Genomic DNA, 20,523 nt, shown 5'->3' with positions numbered 1-20,523 from the left:
AAACGCGTGTATATTTATTCCAAACAAAGCTGTGAAGATTCATAATTAATGTGAGATTTTCACAGTTAACACATAAACTTAATTTTGTTAAATACACTGCAGCTATAGACGAATGAAGAAGTACATTCTGTCTGGTCCAAGTTTAGTGTTTCTTGCTAAATAACTAACCCTTTGTCCTCAACTCATACAAACACTGCTTTGCCTGTAAAAAGCAAATTGAACTAATTTTGCATGTTGAGAGTCTGTCGGTGTGTTTGTGTAGGCGTGGAGCATTAATGGTTCACGATGGAGGTTGCTATTCTCACCGGTGTGTGTCCTGTAGTGGTCCTTCATGGCCGACAGGTTGAGGAAGGCGTAGTGGCAGGACGGCCAGCCGCACTTGTACGGCTTCTCCCCACTGTGCAGTTTCCTGTGGTTGTTCAGGGCCCATTTTTCACTGAAGGTGCGCTCACACAACTCACATTCAAACTTCCTGCAGGAGGAGGAGAAGAAGAGAGGCAGAGAGGAATGAGGAGGAGGAAAAAAAAAAAGAAGAGTTATTTACTGATCCCAAAGCTGACATAAAATGCTAGAAAATCTACCCTGTGAGAAAGGAAATGGAGGTTGCTGGGTACGAACGCTCACAGCCACAGAGCACAGGGCTGTATGATTGCGGGCTGTACATCTACGCCCCCACTCACTCACTCTCTCGCACATGAACACACACACACACACACACACACACACACACACACACACACACACACACACACACACACACACACACACACACACACACACACACACACACACACACACACACACACACACACACACACACACACACACACAAGGCAGTTGGCTGCTGGTGTGTCATGTCTGTATAAGCAGGCATTGATTTTTCTGTCCTGGCCTGCCACCTCCACCATTTATTCTCTGCTTTGCACCAGGGCCCAGAGGACTAGAGAAATTCTGTTACAGTCCTCACACACAAACACACACACACAACCCGCAGGGCCAATGGGAAGAATAGAGTTCACCTGTCCAGTGTCCCCAACCACTTAGCCAGGGCTCAATGAACAGTTTGCAACATTTTACCCCTCACTCCTCTCATAAGCTTCCTTCCACCATCTTAACATCTCTTCAAACGCGTCCTTCTCATTTACGCTCCCATCAGCAACATCAGTGCTGACACTGCTTTACATAGTCAGTATCAATCCAATAAATGCAAAAACATGAATTGTCATGTGTGGTGTTTTTTGTTTAGTTGTACGATGCTACAAGCCTCTTCTGATTATCAGAGGAGAGAAGTAAATATGCATTCCGTTCTTTCTTTACTCTGGACATCTGTCTAATTCTCCATGCCAACGCCTACAACGCAACAAAAGCAAGTTGTTTTTTTATCTATGTGTAGGATGTATGCACCTATATCCATCTGCTGTGTTATTAGACTTCAAGAGACACACCGAGGTAGAAAAAACAAAACAATGGAAAGAAAGCCTGTGCTTGAATTAATCTTTACCCCTGCGCTATAATTTAGGCACAGAATGACTAATGTGCGAGTCATAAACAAATGAAGTCGGGTTTTGGGGAGCATTCGTCTTGCAGCGAGGGCCATGTTATTTTAGGGAGGGCAGCTGTCTTTAAGTCCTGATTGTGTCGCTTAATCCCTGTGGTATCTGTTTCATAGCGAGCAGCATGACACTCACCTGAACAAATAATGACTCCAAGCAGCATGTAGCATGTGTCTGAATCAATAATTCAAACTCATACATCTTCCTTACTGGAAAGAGGGGGAGGAGGGGGGTGGTTGCAAAAGAGAATGTGAGGGGAGGGAGGGAAAAGGGGACAAACGATGGAATTAAAGATGGGGAGGTAGAGAGCGGGAGAGACGGAGAGGAAAATGTGTCCCGGCTTCCATATCAATCTATATGTTCCATAAAGATAAATCTAAATGTGATATGCATGTCGTCCCCCAACAAGTTGAGAGGACATTTTAAGCTCACTTACAGGGAAGGATGGAGCAGCTTTGAAATGGCGCCTTTATCACCTGGCTCTAAGCTCAAATGCATATTTAAACATCTCTGTTTTCCTCTCGTCCTCATCAACTGACTTGGCACAGAATTTATTTGACCAACAGATGTAAGTCTGCATCTGTATTTCCTTTCCCTTCCTTCCTCCCAGCGGTATTTATAGAAACAGCCCGTCGCCCATGCCACCGTGGGAGAGGTAAATAAGATGAGTGAAGAGATGCTATCTTTTATTGTAAACATTATGCACAACACTCCTGCTTTATGAGCTAAACGGGCCATTGTTTATCACAGGGTGTAATCGCAGAGCCAGGCAGGCAGGCAGGCAGGCCTTGACGTGGGCATGCGGCATGCTGGGATAGAGAAAAACAAGGGAGAAAGGGAAGGCAGGAGGAGAGGAGAGAAGATGGAGGAGTCAGGGCTGGCAGAGTTGACTATCAGTGGGGGTTTTGTAAGGATGAGAGGAGGGTTTGCGTCTGTTTTTATGGGATCAGATGGAGCGCTTTGATCTTGTCCCGGCATGTCAGATCCCGTCACGATCCACCGTCCCGCCCATACATATGCATACTGCCTCTAAACAGCCAGGCACCATGCAAAACACACCAAAGGAAGGCGGTAAGAGAGAAGGGGGAGGGAGAGAGAGAGAGAGAGAGAGAGAGAGAGAGAGAGAGAGAGAGAGAGAGAGAGAGAGACAGAGAGAGAGACAGACAGAGAGAGATGGAGCAAATGTGCTTGTTTATGCATGTGTATAAAGGAAAGATGGAGAGACACAGAGGTCTGCCAATTTAAACCTGAACACTTTATATCATGCTTCCTAGACCTGAATTTAAAAGCAACTGAACAACCTCCATAAATACAGAAAATGTTGCCGAAAAAAAGGAATTTAGGATTTTTAAAGTACACAGTAGGCATGTGGCTGTGATTTGTTATTCTATGTAATGAAGCAAAAGTGATGATAGTGATTTCAATGCAGCAAAGGAATGATGGCAAGTCAAGAAAAGACAAGAGGCTTGTAAGACAGGTGATGGTTCAGACCTTTCTGTTTAGTCCAAACCAAAACAGCAGGTGTGAACGGAGCCTTAGTTACTTTCGGACGAACGCATCAATATTTAGTCCGACCAAAACAGGTGGTCTCAGTCTGGATCAAACTGAACCGTGGTTAGGATTTTTTGAAGTGTAGCTACCTGCACAAACATGATCATGCACTGGTATCCACTGTTTTGGTAAAATTAAAGTATTTGGGTTAAGCATCGACCATTTTAAGAAGGCTCTGAGAAATGTGATGGCATTTCTTTTTTACAAAATGCACAATATTTAAAATTATAGATGGTTTGTAATTATATAGAGGTTTTCTAATCTTAATGAGCACTCAAACCGTTTACAGAACAGTTTTTCCATTCACACATTTACTCACACATTCATTGCATCTATATGCAGCAGGTTCAGTGTCTCACCCAAGGTTACTTTGGCAAGCTGAATGGAGGAGCCGGGGATTGAACTACGAACCTCCTGCTTTGAGGGCGACCTGCTCTACACCTCCTCAGCCACCACTGCCCAAAATGCTTGATCAGTTCATCAAGAATATAAACATTATATTCAATGAAAACAACCATTAACTGCAACCCTGTAGTCACTAATTTCCCCTGTGCATTTCCCTTAAGACACAAGTGTTGGGAGAGAGCATTGCTAACAAAGCTTCAGGGAGCTGTGATCCCAGTGTGTGGATACTTTCTCCATTGTGTTTAAGTAACAAGCTCTTGTACTTTTAGTTCTGATATTTTAAGTAGTTCACTATTTAAATTGTTGTTGGTTGAGGTGTTAAGTTGCTGCATTCTGGAAAGGCCTTTTAAAACTGTTGTAAATTGTATGAACATAAAAACACTTAGAATACACAGAGAATCACACTTGCCATAGACAGCTCCTCTGCAGCACGACTGTTTACTTCTGATCAGCTGGAGGCCACAGCGCTGATAAACATCTGTAACTGTGTGAGCAAGTCCTACGTCCAGTCATTAGTTCTCTGCTTTTCTTCCTCCTGCATCCCTCCATATCCTCCCTCGCTCTACTCCTCCCTTTCCCGCCTTCCCTGCTCTTCTGATCACGCAGCAAAGGGACATGATTGACACCCTGTGCTGATTTGTTCAGAGACCCAGGTGGGTCTTTTGCCTGTACGTTCAGAGAGCTGCATGCTACTGTGTCTATACTGTCACTCATTACCATATCTATACTGTGGTGTGATCCTGTCATCAGTTCAGGCATATAGGGCTACTGTCAGAACATCACAGGCCACACTGACCTTAATTGTGATATAAAATCCCTAAGGAGGAGTTACTGTACCTCTAACAGGAGGTGGAAAAAAAGGACCTGACTCATTACCACACACTCACTGTCACCCCCAAGTGGTGAGGTGCTGCTTGTTGTCTGGGACCTTGCAGAGCGTGTGCTGATAGTATGAACTGTAATCGTGTGCTCTGGACGAATTATGAGTAAGAATTTGATTAAATAGGTCAGTTTGTATGATTAAGAATCTCAATAACTTGATCTCTAAATCTGCAAATCACAAAAAAAAGATGTTTTCATAAACCAAACAGACGCCCCGGTTCCTCCTGAAGGAAACCAGGTTAGTGCTACACACAGAGCATTTTTAACTTGGTGAATTAATTGTGTTAGCTGTTTTTAAGACAGCTAAGAATTCGTTCTCTTGGTTTCCTTGTCGTGTTGGCCGGTTGGTGTGAGAGGAAGCAATCCGCCGATGCTCTCACGCTGCAACACAAAGACAGAAAAGAGGGAGAGAGGCCGACTCTCGCCTCAAGCCAAACTGACACAAACAGACAACTTCAAAGTGAAGACTGTTGTTTATTTGGTGAAGGGAGAAGAGGGGGGAGATGGGCGAGGGGGGTAAAAAGAGAGAAAATTTATCTGATATGCAACTGTCAGGAGAGCATTTTCACATGCAAAATAGCAAGTGAGTGAGAGAGATTACCTAGAGGGAGGAACATGACAGCATTCACTAGGGTCAGGATGGATCATCATCTTCAGCCCCCCCCTCCTCCTCCTCCTCCCTCATCTCTCTCTTTTTCCCTCCATCGCTCTATCTTTATCTCTCTCGTGCTCCGCTTCCCTTCCTTCTTCCTTCCGTTTTCTCCTACTCTGCCTTTCCCTCTCATCCTGTTTTCAGACTCCATCACTCTGCACTTCGACAACCCGGCAGCTTAAATCCAGACTAAATTAGCTGAATGAAGATTAAATCATTTGGCCCTGAGCTCTCCAAGATATTGGGAGGAAGACTGAGTAAGCCTTAAATGGTGTCTGACTGAGCTCGGACCTATAGAGTATGTGTCTGAGCAGAGGCTCTTCCTTCAATGGCAGTCAATTGAAACCTGATTAGAGGGGGGTTGTTGGGTAAAAAATGGGGAAAAGATTAAATTTCTGGGACAACTGTTTCCTAAGTAAGGCCGCTGGCTTCGTTATTTTTCGTTTGCGTGCAGAATGTCGACCGACGACAGGCTTGTTCCGCGGCTAAGATATCGAACTGAGCAACATCATCGCTCACAGTGCGCAGGAGAAATGCTTCGGAAAGCGCTGTAGTCATTGTGGGCTGTGGCTACTCACATCAGCTTTGCGGGTGGTGCTTGTTTAACATTCAAACAAATGAAGACAACAATTTCTGGCCCGATGCAGGAGATAGGACAACAGCACAAACTCTGCGGCAAGAAAAAGGAGCAGAATCTCCCAGGAACCAGTCAGAGAATTATCCCAGCATAAGGGCATTTTAAAGTGAAATATCTATCGAGTTTTATCATACTGAGACCTGCAGGAGTGTGCAGCCAGCATGTCACACAAAACAACAACTAAAACCTCCATGAAGAGGCCACATGTGTCTGCAGAGTATTGTAGATGAACCTCCTCTGAGAGGACTGCTCCTGCATATGACTGCAATATAAACAATGGCACGCAACAGAGATGCTGCTGCTGATTTATGTTTACCTTCAATCCCGGGAGAAAAAGGAGCAGGAGGAGGAGGAGGAGGAGGAGAGGAAAAAAAAGATAATGAAATAAATAATAAAAGACCAGGCCCATCAGATAAGCTCCTGTTTATCCCGCTGTAGGGCAAATACAAATTGTCAATTTAATGAACACGGTGGACGTGATGAAAGCGGGGTGAAGGAGCCTCCTGCCTGACAAACAATCAGGAAATGTTATCTTAATATTGTTGTGCTGTTATTCAGCCCATAACTTAGGGGGTTGGGGAGAGACCACGAGGAGAAGGAGGTGGCACGGAGGGGAGAGGGGAGCGAAGGGGGAGCAGGGAGTCACAAAGGCCATGTCCCTCTGTGGTGGCCCTGTTATTGCCTGTTTTATTATGAGCCATAGCTCAATAGTACCAAACACACTTTGAAATACACAAACCTAAATGTGAGCCTGGGAAGGGTGCACACACACACACACACAGAGACGCATACTCAGACGCAGACACACACAAACTTACATGCACAGCCTTAAATTACAAGAAGTATTGTCTGCAAGAGAATGAAACAACATGGTTTTGAACAAAACCCAGAAAATGATCTATTTCACTGTGGGCATGTGTGCACTACTGTGATGTCTTTTTCTCAAAGTCAGTTAATTTAAAAGCACAGTAAGTTTTACAGATTTCAGACTGTTAATCAAAACATTTCAACTGGAAGACTACAAATCAAGAGAACCAAAACGCTTCTTGCGCAAATTAGCAGACGCTAAAAAGAACTGGAAATCTGATTTATGTGACATGGTTCGGTCAAAGGCCTTTCTCCCCCCCTCCCACACCATCCTTTCACTGGCACTTTAAAAAGTGTCCAGATGCTTCACAGCGCAACGTTTTTTTTGTAAGTCTTGAATTTAAAGCATCGCAATCTGAGCAGCCACAAAAATTAACTATTATCTCCATATTTATATATTGCCGGCACTAAATTGCGTCCGTAAGAATTACTATCAATATGAATATCTGCAACAATAACTCAGCCGCAGTGCAGAAGACAGGATGCTCTTTATCAGGCTTCTGATAGGCCTTAAATACAGCACAAGGCAGCCATATCAGAGCTTTTTCTCTCTAATATCAGGCCGCATTAGCACCTCGTAAATCAAATTACACTCCTAGAATTTCATTAGGCTCACCTGCCAGCGCTGCTGTGCTGCAGAAATATTTCTGTTTTTATGCTGCAATTGTGCGCTCTCAGGTACACAAAAGGGAAGGAAGGGGGGCGATGGGGGAAAAAATGGGTGATAAACCTAATTATCTTTTAAGAATACAGAGAAAATGTGTCATAAATTGTGGCGATCCTGAGGAGAGCTGGCGTCTCAGAAGCCTGTGGGGCTGAGAGTTGGGGGACAAGTCTGCTCCGCTGTTTACCATCTTTAACCGGGGCTACACTCTCACAATCCAATTAGCGGCTTCCCCAAATTCACTCTAAACAGAAATCAAACAGGATGATGTATGACGCCGATCAGCGGATTCTCAACAACAAGTTAATCTGATAAAGTGGAGGGAAAAAAACAACATTGCTAATAGCACAACTACTTGTTAAAACTGGATCCAAATGTTATGATAGGAGTCTGTCTTTGTTATTTAATTACCTCAAAAGAATTTCACATTTCCATTTGTTTATTTGCTGTTGCTGTTGTTTGTTAGATTATATTATCTGCATCATAAACATCTCTCTGGTAGGGTTTGCTGAATGTGAGCCGAGACTGGGGGCGTAGGTGGAGGTGGCCGTGGGAAGGGAACGCTAACATTCCCGCTCCGTTTTCTCTCCCATCTGGAGCGGCTGGGGTCTGGATATGGATTTTGATTAGACACAAAGGGAAATGACTGAGCCAGTGACCGTAACGACAGCCACTTAATAAAAGGTACAGTTTATACATTAAAGAGCTTCTAGTTGTAAATCATTCGGCCCTGTAACGACATGCATCCCCGTCCCAATACCAAGCCCCTAACAGGCCTCTCATATTTACTCTGTTGGTCCCAGCATCATTTTAGAATAATGAGCTATGTCCCTTATCTAATTAACAGGGGCCTGGGTTCATTTGTTTCTTTCAGCCTCTCTCCACTACCGCGCCGAATTTAGGAAGCTGGCATATTGGTTTAACTCGCAAATATTTAGCAAATTTCCTCCATGGTATGACTGGTTTAAGTTGCAACACAGATAGTGTGGCTGTGACTTTTTGTTGTATGTTTTGTGTAAATGCTGAATATTACAACTAGAGGCTGATTATCCAGTTTTTTTGTGCGGGTGCATGTGTTTGTGTGTCTATGTGGTGTATACGAGTGTGTGCTTCAGTGGGCAGAAGTAAAAGACTGGGTCCATTCTCTCTCTTATTACTGGAATTGTAATTCAATGATCACCTTAGATCACACACGTGCCATAAATCAGATAGGCTTGACAGAGGATGAAAAATTGTATTAATAATGTGAAACTTATTATACAGTCCCAAATGCTCCCTTGATAAATGACATTGTTTGGGCCTGACAATGATTGCATTTAAAACATTATTTCTGTTTTGTGTGTGTATGTGTGTGTAGGTTTGTGTGTGTGTGTGCACACTGCAGGACATAGCAGCATTGGTTCAGGGTGGGGAAGACAGAGGTGGAGTTCCCAAGCTTCATAAAATATTCAAGATGTTTCCCACCCTTCTATCTGGAGTCAGTGGGCAGGCGATGGCGGTGGCAGTAGGGGTATAAAATATGTGTGTGTGTGTGTGTGTGTGTGTGTGTGTTTGTGTGTGTGTGTGTGCGCTGCCAGCACAAGTGAAATGGCTGGTGGCTCACCGCAGCATAAACACCCAAACTCCCAGACCACAGAAAGGAACCATGCACATCTTCAAGTCATAAAGCAGCGTGTGTACGCACACTATTATTACAGCACGTCTTTGTCAGATATTAACAAACACAAGGAGCTGCGGAAAGAAGCTGCAAAGGGCTAATCATTTATGAACAAGTCAACTATTGCCTCTTCTTTTCTCCTTTTAAATAACTGATTCTAGGAGAGTTTATTTTTCTTCATAACTCAATACATACCAGAATGCTACTATTAGAAAAACAAATCTAGACTCGGCTTGTGACAAATGCAGCAGAGACATTAAAAACTAAAATTGTATACAAATATTGTATATGCAATGTTCCTTTTGTCTTACTTTACTGCGTTGTATCTAGACAAGCTGGATCAGGCAGGATTAAAACCAGTCGGGTTTGCATTCAGTAACACGGGAGACATTTGGAGACAATCCTCCAAACACAAAGGTTGCAGAGTTAGAAAAGCAGTAAAGACAAAAGGATCTGGCACAGGCCCTCTGTCTCGCCACAAGGACAAACACATTAAGTTGTAGCACATTATTTCGCTAATGCCGTCTCATTCTCAACACCTGTCTATATGGATAAAGTGCCCTTGCTCAGTGCATCGGCTGTAATGAGGGATGTTGTGTCCATGGCACAAGATTGAGCCAGCAAACCCCAACCTGTCTGCCAATACTGTTGTAAACGGTCCATCAAAGCCAGCGAGAGGAAAATGTCAGCTTTAAATATGTTCTCACACACATGGTTCTTTGTGTTCAAGTAACAATCACAAGACGGGACCCTTTGGGATTTGTACGGATCCAGCTCACGAGTCCTAACATCCATTACTCAGAACGATGCGAGCAAGAAACACTGAATCAATCATCATAAAAATAATAAATAAAAGTTACAATCCAATACAACATCAGTAAGGGGTACACTTGACAGAAAACTGCCTGCCGGAAAAAAAAAAAAAGCAAATGGGAGAATGTAGAGTGTGGTATTATAGGTGGGTTCAGAGCTGTGGACTCAACATTGAGTGCTTCAACACATACAAATGTACTAAAACTCTGCAAATAAAAAGTTTGCAGAAATACTGTGCAAGTCTCCTCAAGGAAAAGGCACCAATAAGGAAGACAAAAGCAAATGTTGCACATGCTCTATAACAAGGTTAACGTTGCACTTTGATTGGTTGAGTAGTTGAACTAAATAACCTATAACCTGCCACCCACATCAGCTCCAGAAAATCTGGTATCATGCAGCTCTGGGTTCAGGGAAAGTCTAATTAAGTTGGTGGATAGTTGCAGCCAGATCCCTGCACAGGGACACTGAGACCCAGACTGCTCTTTCCCCTGTGGACTCGGCTTTCCCGTTCCACGTCCTCTACTGTACTGGATGTGCGACACAACCCCAGCACCAACCCTTTAGTGATCTTATTACCCCCACCCCCCATTTTACTCTCCCTTCTCTTCTCCTCCTCCTCATTCCTGCAAATGACCATGATGGGAGGCCATTCATCTCACTCCTCTGGCCACCACAACGAAATAAATCAAGAATTTTTCCTGCAAATATAACAATATTTGTATTTGGGGTGGGGCAGACGTAATTGATGACTGCAACCGTGCTAATTAAAAACGGCAGAGGTTTCATTAATCTTGGTCATTTGAAGAAGGGATGGTGGGGTAGCTGCATTGGCTGAATGGGGGGGGGGGGGCAGGGGCAGGGCCGCCGCCTCTATCGTCCGCATCACTCAGGTGATTTGGACCATTGTCGAGGATATTAGCGTGGCGAGGTTAATGTGGAATGGCCATTAATAATCACAACAAAAGTCTATAGTACACAAAGCCAGTCTCTGTCTGTGTGTGTTTGGTCTCCTACCACGACAGAATCAAGCAAGACAATAAAGTGAACAATCACATGTGTTTACTGCCATGTCCTGGCTGAAGAAGTTAATTGCTTTTCTGACTTTTCTTTGTAGAAACTCTTGTTTCTGCTTCTATCCATTGACACACAAACACACACAGAATTAATTACTACCATCTTCTTACTCTCTATGTGCTGTCAAGACGGCCTAGAGTCACAGAGCAACTGACTCTTTGGACAAAGACAATGTCTGAGCAACAGCTTTAAGTTTCACAAACAAATGCATAATTTCGAGAAAATTATCATTTAGATTGGGATTATGAATTTGCTTGAATAAACAATGAAGTTACTGTTGTTTTTTTTCATTAGTTTTAATTAAAGTAGTAACTAAAGCTTTTACAAAAGTTATTTTCCATCTTATTTGGTTTACCTGGATGTTGAAGAACACTATGTTTTAAGAGAAAGACAGATAGATAATACATTACAAATAATAGTGCTTTATTTGTTTGTTTATTTGTTTGTGAGCAGGATTAAGCAGACAATACTCCATTAATTGTTGTTAAGGGGGAGATGACCAAAGTAAGAAGCCATTAAACCTTGGTGCAGATCTGTATCAGAGGGCAGATCCAGGATCTTTTTTCTTTTCTTTCTTTAGCACTGCAAGTTTTTCGTCTATTTCTCAGAAAATAACCTCATCATTTTTATATAATAACAACATCACAAAATTATGGTTTATCAAGGCTGCATACGCTTTTTTTATCAATAGATAAAATAATACAAAAAATGGGGCAATCTTAAGTATTTATAACCATTTGATGACTAGATATGGAAGGCAGAGGATTGAAATTAATTTACATGACTCTGACCAACGGTGTAGGAAGCAGAAACTCAAAATGATCCAACAAATGAGTCAAATCTGAGTTTCTACATAAAAGAGGAGAAGTGAACAGACCCTAGAGTTGATAAGACAGAATCATATTGTTACTGTTGTGCCATTACAGCGCAGACAATTTACTAAGTAGCTCCTATGAACGGTTCAGATGGATTTCATCATCACACTGTAATGGCTTTTACATGTTAATTCGCAACTTTAGCTTCTCCATCACGACTCAGTCGCAAAATAATGGTTACCCTGCATCTGGTAGAGGCGGTGTAGGGCAGTGTATGAAGCATGAAGAGAAACGGAGAGAGAGAGAGAGAGAGACAAAGAGAAAGAGATAGAATTAAACAGAGAGAGGGAGAGAGTGAGGGAGAAGAGATGGGTGCGTGGGGTGGAAGCAGTAGCATATGGTGCCACGCTGCTATAAACAAGCTTTATGAAAAGACCGGGGACGTTTATTTAATCATGGAATACCTGAGGAATCGCAACGAGACACACACTTTGTCCCATTATTGTTAGCCCATAAATTTAACTGCTTTACCAGAACGATGAGGAACATGATACAGCCACCGAAGACAACGCGCGGAAGCAGGTGAATTTATGTATGTGTGTGTTTGTAAAGTGCACTGTGTCGTAGCTACGGTAAAGGTGTGTGTGTGTGGGGTTATAGATGAATAGCCTTAACTGCTACAAACTGGTATCTGTGTATCTGCAAACCCTGGACTATACACTCTGTAAAGTGCCTGTATCTGCTAGGGAACACACAGGGAACACATATGATACAGAAGTGTCCTCTTTATATTCTTGCATTCTCTGAGCATACGTCTTTATATGTTCTCCTGTCACTGCCATTCTCTAGAAGGCTTCCTTACATGTGTTATTGTTAAGACTTAACACAATTATAAGTGATTTATCCTATCAGATCATACAAAAAGCATATTAGAAATGATGTGGTGGCTCTAAAGGCCTCTGAAGAAAGGGCAGTGGACGTTAAAATGAAGGTGTGATGTCATTTCCAAATCACACACACGCTTACAAAGGCCCGCACACAACATAAACTGTATATATACAGTGCATTGTGCCGGGACATGTATAGGTGAAGACAAATATCGCCATGTTTGCCACACACATGGACATACACATCACCCTGTGCAACACACAAATGCACTTGAAAGTTCACAATTACAGTGCAAAGAGCCGCTCTTGCTAACACACACAAAAATAATCGCAGTGTATGAGCAACGGTGTGTCGGCGAGCAGACTTCCACATAAATACACACACCCACACTCAGACACACACACACACACACACACACACATAGCTCTGGGTCAGGGGGACAGCGGTAGCTCAGAGCCAGCTGTGACCTGCCGGTCCAGGTGCTCAGGAAAACCGCTGTTAACGGCCACGATTGATGATCTAATCAAACTGTCACCACAACGATCCGCTGCAGTGGGAGAGGAGGCTGGGGTGGCATGGGAGTGTGTGTGTGTGTGGCGGCTGAGGGGCGGAGAGCAGGTGGGAGGGGTAGGGCGTGGTATCCAGGAGGCCTTGTGCATGCTTACCGTTAGCCCAAATTGAGAGTGACAGTCTCAATAGTGAAAAGGCCTCTCCCCCCCCCCCCTCTAAGTAATGGAGGAAACAACTCCAGCGGTCTTCCGGAGGATGTCACATAATCAAGGGAGCCCCTACAACACCCAACCCCCCCACCCCAGCTATAACATCTCAGCTCAAGTAGAGTGTTGGGGGGCCGGAGAGTCTGGATGTTGAGGGATGATATGGTACAGTGCAGGACCAACGGCCCACACCGAGCTGATTATAATGAGTTCTGCATTGTTGGATGCTAAACACACACATCCACACAAAGTGCTCTCCGGAAACAGTTCGAGCTAATGGTACGCCTCATGGACACCCATCTTATAAAAAACCCGTCCCATGGGTTCCTAAGGGGGTGCGGTTATTGATGATCTGGTGATGTATTGGTCAACTATGTGCACATGAAGAGATGACAGTGTTGAAAATGAAACCTAAACTTACAGCTGCAATCCTTTTTCATTGTCTAACTGCAATCATTTCCAGTGACTCATTGTGAAGTGACCAGAGGCTGTCTCTAATTTCGATCAAGACTCCTTGCGGGCCCCTAAAGGGCCCCAAGAGCCTGCTCAGGACTGTCCACTGCATGGGCCCTGCTGTGGGGGTGTTGGGGGTGTTGTCCTACACATGTGACCAAACCCATCAAAAACAACAGAAAGCAAAGAGTGATGTTTCATTTACGTAATCCATGGAAGTGAATTGATTGACTGAGTCTGGAGCAGTGATCTGATGCTCTCCAGTAAAATTACAATTTCTGGATTTATTTCAGAGTCATTCATTTGACCAGTAATTATACAAAATGAAGGAAATCTGTAATGATTTGATGCTTTTTTTACTTACATTCAAAAAAACTTATAAGTTAATATATGATAAATTAACTAATATTTTAATCATGTATGATCTCAGTCCTGTGAACACATATTTTGCATATTTATTTAAACATAATATTGTTTAAGAAATGTTTTATTTTTATGGGTTTTTGTAATCATTTTATAATATGTTGAATAGCATTTTGACTTAAATGGGGGGCTTTTGGTTGGTAAATACAAATTAAACAATGGTGTTGTCAAATGTGACTGTGCAAGTATTTTATAACACGATTAATCTGTGAAATATTAAAATATACTATATTTATTAGTTATTTTACAACAGCCTGTATAGAGAGCCATTTAGAATACACAGGTTATATCTGTTTTCAGAGACTGGCAGGTATAACTGAAAAATAAGACACTTTAAGTAAAACACAAATGTCAATCTCTTTTGAAAACATAGCTCCACAGTATATTAGCATCTCTGTGCAGCTGCAAGGGAAGATATGATAATACCTCTCCAGTCCACAAATACATAAAATGAATTAAGTGTTGCTATATTTAGCTAAAAAGAGAAAAGTTCAGGAAGTTGTCCAGCTTAATAGCGGCCTTGTTGATCGCTGCCTGTCTTGTGTGTGTGTTAATCACCTTCCCCAGGATATATCCACGACCGCCGCTTGCCAGTCCAGCTCGCATTAATTTAATCGCTGCTCAGCTAATTCATTGATTAATTGGTTCATTAGTGATGCCTGGCAACATCCATTTCTGCCATGACAGTCTGATGTTTCAATAGAGAAGAAAAACAGGCTGGCTCCAGCCCAGTTTTTCCACAGTCCCACTGTGCATAATGTCCAACCACTGTCAACAGTTAGCTGCACAATTGTGTCACTGTATAACTGCCTGGTTTTGTGCCACAGGATGTGAAATGAATATGAAGGTGAACTGTGCACATTCTCCATTCTTGTCTGCTTGAGTAATGTCAGTTGGGCTTCAGCGGTGGGTGACATCATTCTTAGGGAAAGAAAAACTTCAAAAAGCTGGAGGGACTGTTGGAGCCGCACTGCTGAGATGAGGTAGATGCTGTTATGGGAAGACTAACCACTGCTGCAGATTTATTCCACAAGTCAAGGTCATGTTTCTCTGACATGACGAGTGGTTTCCAACTCTGGGACGAGCTGTCGGCTGCTAACTAACATTATTATTAGTAATAGGAGCCAATAGGACCTCGCTGCACCCTGCAACAGAGAGCCTGGTGTTAAAGTAACCGACAACAATGCATAGTCCGGACAGCTGATGTGACATCACTGGTGAAATGAGATGGCCATAAAGTAGCTTGGATGTACGATACGTGACCTTTGACCTCTCTACACCAAGACACAGGCCCAGATTTATAATAGTCATTTTGTCACAGTTGTGGCTCCCAAGCAGTGGTGGTCCTGTGACTTAACTAATAATCAGCAAGACCACAAGGGTGGAGATTTTAGAATAAAGTGTGTCAGCTTTTCAGAGAACCAACATCCTTTGCTCACTCCGCCCTATCCACACACACAGACACACACACACACACACACACACACGCACACAAAATTCTGCACCATATGCCCATGACTAGTGCATAAAAATTGTTCCCAAGCGATAGCACAGGCCAACCCATAAAAACTTAATGCACCTAATTTTCCAGTAATCAAACTTTTATAGACTGCGATGGCTTTTAAACTAACAAATTTTAATTATCGCTTAATCTTAACAGCAATATTAACGCGATCCCTCATTCTGTGAGTGTTCGTTCTCCATGAAATATTGAATAGGGTAAACAGTGAGGCGCTGTCCGCTGGCTCCTGTTCAAACATGCAGCCAGCAAACACAAAGGTGAGCTAGGGGTCGCTGAGGCCTTGCCGCTACCAACACCAGGTCCTAGGTGTGCTGCACCGGGGACCTCTGGGAAATTGAGCTCCTCGAGTGCAAAAAGCGCACAAAATCAGTGTGCTGATGTGGCGCTGAGACTACAACACAGCATTGATCACTGGTGTGTGTTGGTCAGCGGTTATAACGTGATCCTGCCTCGGTGCCAGACAGACAGTTTCTCTCTACGTTGTTGCAGTAAGTTTGATTTGACTGCTGCCCTTGGGTGGCTGAAAACGAGACCTTACCACCCAACACCAAGCTGGGGAGACAAAGTGCTGACACAGGCAGATAAGGGAAGGAAGAAAGAGAAAGATTAAAGAGTAGATTCATTATCAATAATTAAGGGAAAGGATTTATTTTAATGAATTAGGGGTTGTCTTTATCTACTCTTTATCTCCCTATCGCCCTGCTAACTCTATTTCTCTCTCTCTCTCACTCTCTCTCTCACACATACACACACACACTCTCACAGGCTCACAGTATTCGTGTGACTTGACCCCTGCCTGCTCCTTGTGGTCCATATTGCCACCATGCTGGCTCCAGGCAGGGCTCTTCCGCTCCCGCTCTCAGCGTCCAGCCTGGACGGTCCCGGCCCTTGGTGCTGGGGCAATATGGCCGCGCTGCACGGCATGCTGGGTCGCGGCAGCAAGCCCAGAGCCAGGCGCTGCAGAGCCAGATGCCCGCTCGGCCGAGCTCAGCCCCTGGCACTGTCGAGCGAGCGACCGCAGCAACGTACAAATCAATTCTGTTGTGTGAACATGCCCAAATAGTGAGCCGTGTTTTGTAAGCGTGGATGACGAAGATGTTAGTTAACTGCACAAAATCTTGACTACACTAAAAATTAATAAAAAAATACGAAAACATTTCTCGAAGAATAAAGCTAGTAAACATATAAAGTCACGGCACCTATGATGGTGTTTCAATCTACAGGGAGCATCTTCTCTCAAAGACTGATAATACCCTGGACTCTTCGTGCTGCACTCATGTAATAACTAATGCTGTGAATATCCCTGTCTTCATTTTGTGAGTCATCACACCTGCGCTTCATGCATCATGCTGCCTATTTCTGGATCGGCGCTCATGCCTCTTCACCTGGTTTTCTGTTTTCTTCTGAGGGATTTTAACACCCGCTTACTTGGCTCAGACATACAGTAATGTTGTATTCTGAAATACGACTTAAAAACCGTGAGCAGACTTTCGCAATTAGACATCTCCCAAACACTGAAAACATTCTCCTCAGCTGCCTGTATCACGCTTTCCCTCCGCCGACTTTAAACAAATATATCTTTCTTCTGGCCTGTCAGCACTCCTGTTTCAAGAGTGATGAGTGTATTAGTTCAAGGAGTTTATTATTACAAGCGTGAAAATGGCAGGCGTTTTAACAATTACCTATGAAAACAGGTGTGTGAGACAGTTCAGTTGTCTTTTGGCGCCCTGCTTTTAAAGAACTAATTACAAGCAATTGAGGCAAGGTCGCTGCTGTCAATCACGTGCCTGAGCCACTCCCTTGTAGCTCAAGTGTTGGTTTAGGTGACTGTAGGTTCTGTGTGCCTTCACGCCACACAGCATCAATACATAACACACACACACACACACACACACAGACACAGACACACACACACACACACACACACACACACACACACACACACACACACAGGTTATAATACTAACACACATAGATTAAAGTCTTGAGATAAAAACTAAATTGGTGAAACATCTGAAATCTTTTTAGACGATGGAGAAGGTATAAAGACAACATTTTTCTTCTGACCTTGACACACTCACGCACGTTCACACCAATCATTTTAGAGAAGAGGCAGTCATATTGGAAAAGTGTTTCTCAAAAGCAGAGACACACAATTTATTCCATGTTCTCCTCAGGGGCACATGCTGTACTTGTTAACGCCACACTCGGTCACATCCTTTCTTTGTTTTATAATCAAGATAACGCCATCGTTCTCTTGAGAATGAGCAGCTTTCATGTTCAACAATCAATCAACATCAATAAAATTTAACTAGTGGGAATACTTTTGATAGATTCTGGAGACTTTACTACCATTTTTCCCGCTAGGTGTGCTCGGACCCTGCATCCATTAACGGAATAACAGAGATTATATATATTCAGATGAAAATGCGCCAAGGAACAGCAACGATTCAACTTGGTGTTATTACAAGTGGGTGACAACAAAAGTAACAACTTCTTGTTATCAGTTTGGGCTGTAATGCAAAATGTTACAATAAAAAGCATTTTCAGATCACTACAATCCGTTACAGTGAGACAGCACACACAAGCAGGTTTATAGTGTAAATGTGTGAGCGCATACACACACACGCAGGCAGACAAAAGGACAAAAGCCCTCATCTCCGCTCAGTGCCTGCAGTGAGGAGTGGTGGTGTGACTGAGACAAAGACCCAGTTGTGTCACTTTACAACAGTCTCTCCCTCTCTCTTTCTCCCTTATTCTCCCCTTCTCTCTCTCTCTCTCTCTCTCTCTCTCTCTCTCACCCAGAACCTGTCAGATAGTTGGAGTCTGTCATCACACCCATCCTCCCCCTCAGACTCCTCTTCCTCCTCTTCCCCCGCTGGGGTTAGAGCGATACATTGAGGCTAATATTAGCCTTTTATTTAAAGTCAGCTCTGACCAGCGTCGACCATCACGTCCCAGTAAAGCATTAATGGGAAGGGATTCAAATGAGACACTGAATAACAATAAAAAGTTATCGACTAAACACGTTTTCTGTCATATGAAAATACTTAAATACATGATGTGTTTTTAACATGGTCTTCCTGTGATTTCTGAGGGTTTCCTTTAACAATAAAAAGAATACAGTGTAAGCTCAGAGCTGACTCAATATGACAAGAAAATGTCCGGGTTTGTGACCAAAGGGAAGTGCTGCATTTAACTTCAGTTGCCACAGTGTGTTTGTGTACACTGTTATTTTTACCATACATTGTCACTTCTTTACTTTAATGTTTCAAAAATGAATAATCCGCCCTTTGGCTAAGTCACTGCATGCAATGCAGCTTCCCGCTGCCCTTAACTACTTTAGAAAGGTCAAATGGGGGCAGATTCCTCCAGGTTTAAGCCAATCAACTAAAAATAGAATAGTTGCATTAAACATTATCAGCACTATGAGCCTTTTGAAGCATATATGGGTGGGATTTCGTCCTCCACACAGATACCCAACCAAAACGACTTGGCATTTGAGGCCCCAGATGGATTTGGATAAATGGAGCCTGGTGTTACCTACGGGAAGTCAGGTTTCTTCCTCCTGCTCTCTTCCTTTGACTAACAGATCTCCCCAGCGTTCTAAAAATACCAGGTGAACAGGGCCGTAGAGATGGTGATGAAACTGCCTCTCTGACACTGTCCCACTGCAATCCATCTCTCCACCGCCTGCCAGCCAGCATATGTTTGCAATTGGCTCCCCCCAACAGCCCCCGCCGCCTCTCAACCCACCCTCACTGGTCCCTAGTTGCTGGTTCAGATACCCCCCCTTTACGCAGAAACACGCACACACATGCGCACACATTCACACGTTTGGCAATCCTTTCCCTCCCTCTCTTTCTCCCACAGCCATCATCCAAGTCTCCAGTTCTGGGCTTTCAAAACCAGTGCGGTTATCAATCATTGAGCCAGCACTGTCATGTCCGACCAAACCTCTCATACACACACAAACTTCCTCCCTTTTTTCCATTCCTCCCTTTTTTCATCTCTTCTCTCGGTCTATCTCTTTGTCATCCATCCTCGCTCTCTCTTTCTTTCCCCTCCTTTCCCTCCTTCCTCCCTCCGTCCTCTGCCTCCTCTCTTACACTTGCCCAAATTTGTTCCACTTAATAAGCCCTCCCTACTGACCTTGTGCTAATTAAGCTGCACTGTGTTGGAAATATGATGGTTAATTAATGATGAGATAAATTCTGTCTGCAGGACTGTCAGAAAAAATGATGACACCGTGTTTTACAGGTTTAAATAGAACAAACCTTGTGGCCGTCCTACCTCTAAGAGGGGGTATGTGTGTGAGTGCGTGCTTCTGCATGTGCGTGTGTGTGTGTAGGTGCATGTTTAAATGTGAAGAAATTAGTGTGGGGGGGGGCAGAAAGACAAAAACATGGATGAAAGAATGAGCTTTTGAGTGTTGTTTGCAACAGTGTGAATATACAGTTTGTGTGTTCATGTGCATAAACGTAACTGTATGCAACTGTAGGTGTGTGTGTGTGTGTGTGTGTGTGTGTTTGTGTGAGTGTGTGTGATTATCTAATGTGGCATAAAGGCTGAGCGGAGCAGAGTGACTGAACACACACTGCTCTCAACACTATCAGGTAACACAAACCTTACAGCTCCATTCATGCCCAGTGTGCTTATATGTGAATGTATGTGTGTGTGTGTGTGTGTGTGTGTGTGTGTGTGTGTGTGTGTGTGTGTGTGTGTGTGTGTGTTCCGTATGACCTTGAGTGTGTTGCCAAGTTCAGTTACAAAAGTCAAGAGCACAAAGGGGCTCTGAGAGTGTGATGCTGTAACATATGGAAAATTTAACTGAATATTCAATTAAATCCAAGTGTTGTCATAGTCATCGTCAAAAATGTGACGTTTTAGAGATGATGAGGCAGCAGCTCGGCCCACAGTTAAGAGAAATGGGGCCTGGGACCAAGTCCCT

General features: G+C 43.4%; 1 protein-coding gene across 1 annotated transcript in view; it reads right to left on the bottom strand.

Moving 5' to 3' along the window:
- The window catches only part of znf407 (zinc finger protein 407), a 147,990-nt gene that overhangs the window by 60,068 nt on the left and 67,399 nt on the right, over window positions 1-20,523 (bottom strand). The window contains exon 6 of the mRNA XM_053433083.1: window positions 306-472. Within this exon, the coding sequence (XP_053289058.1) occupies window positions 306-472 (167 nt within the window). The remainder of the gene's footprint in view (window positions 1-305; window positions 473-20,523) is intronic.

Source organism: Pleuronectes platessa, chromosome 10 (assembly GCF_947347685.1).
Source record: "Pleuronectes platessa chromosome 10, fPlePla1.1, whole genome shotgun sequence".
In the NCBI taxonomy this organism is placed as follows: Eukaryota; Metazoa; Chordata; class Actinopteri; order Pleuronectiformes; family Pleuronectidae; genus Pleuronectes; species Pleuronectes platessa.
The sequence above is the reverse complement of the archived record's forward strand: the minus strand, read 5'-3'. Positions and strand labels throughout refer to the sequence as shown.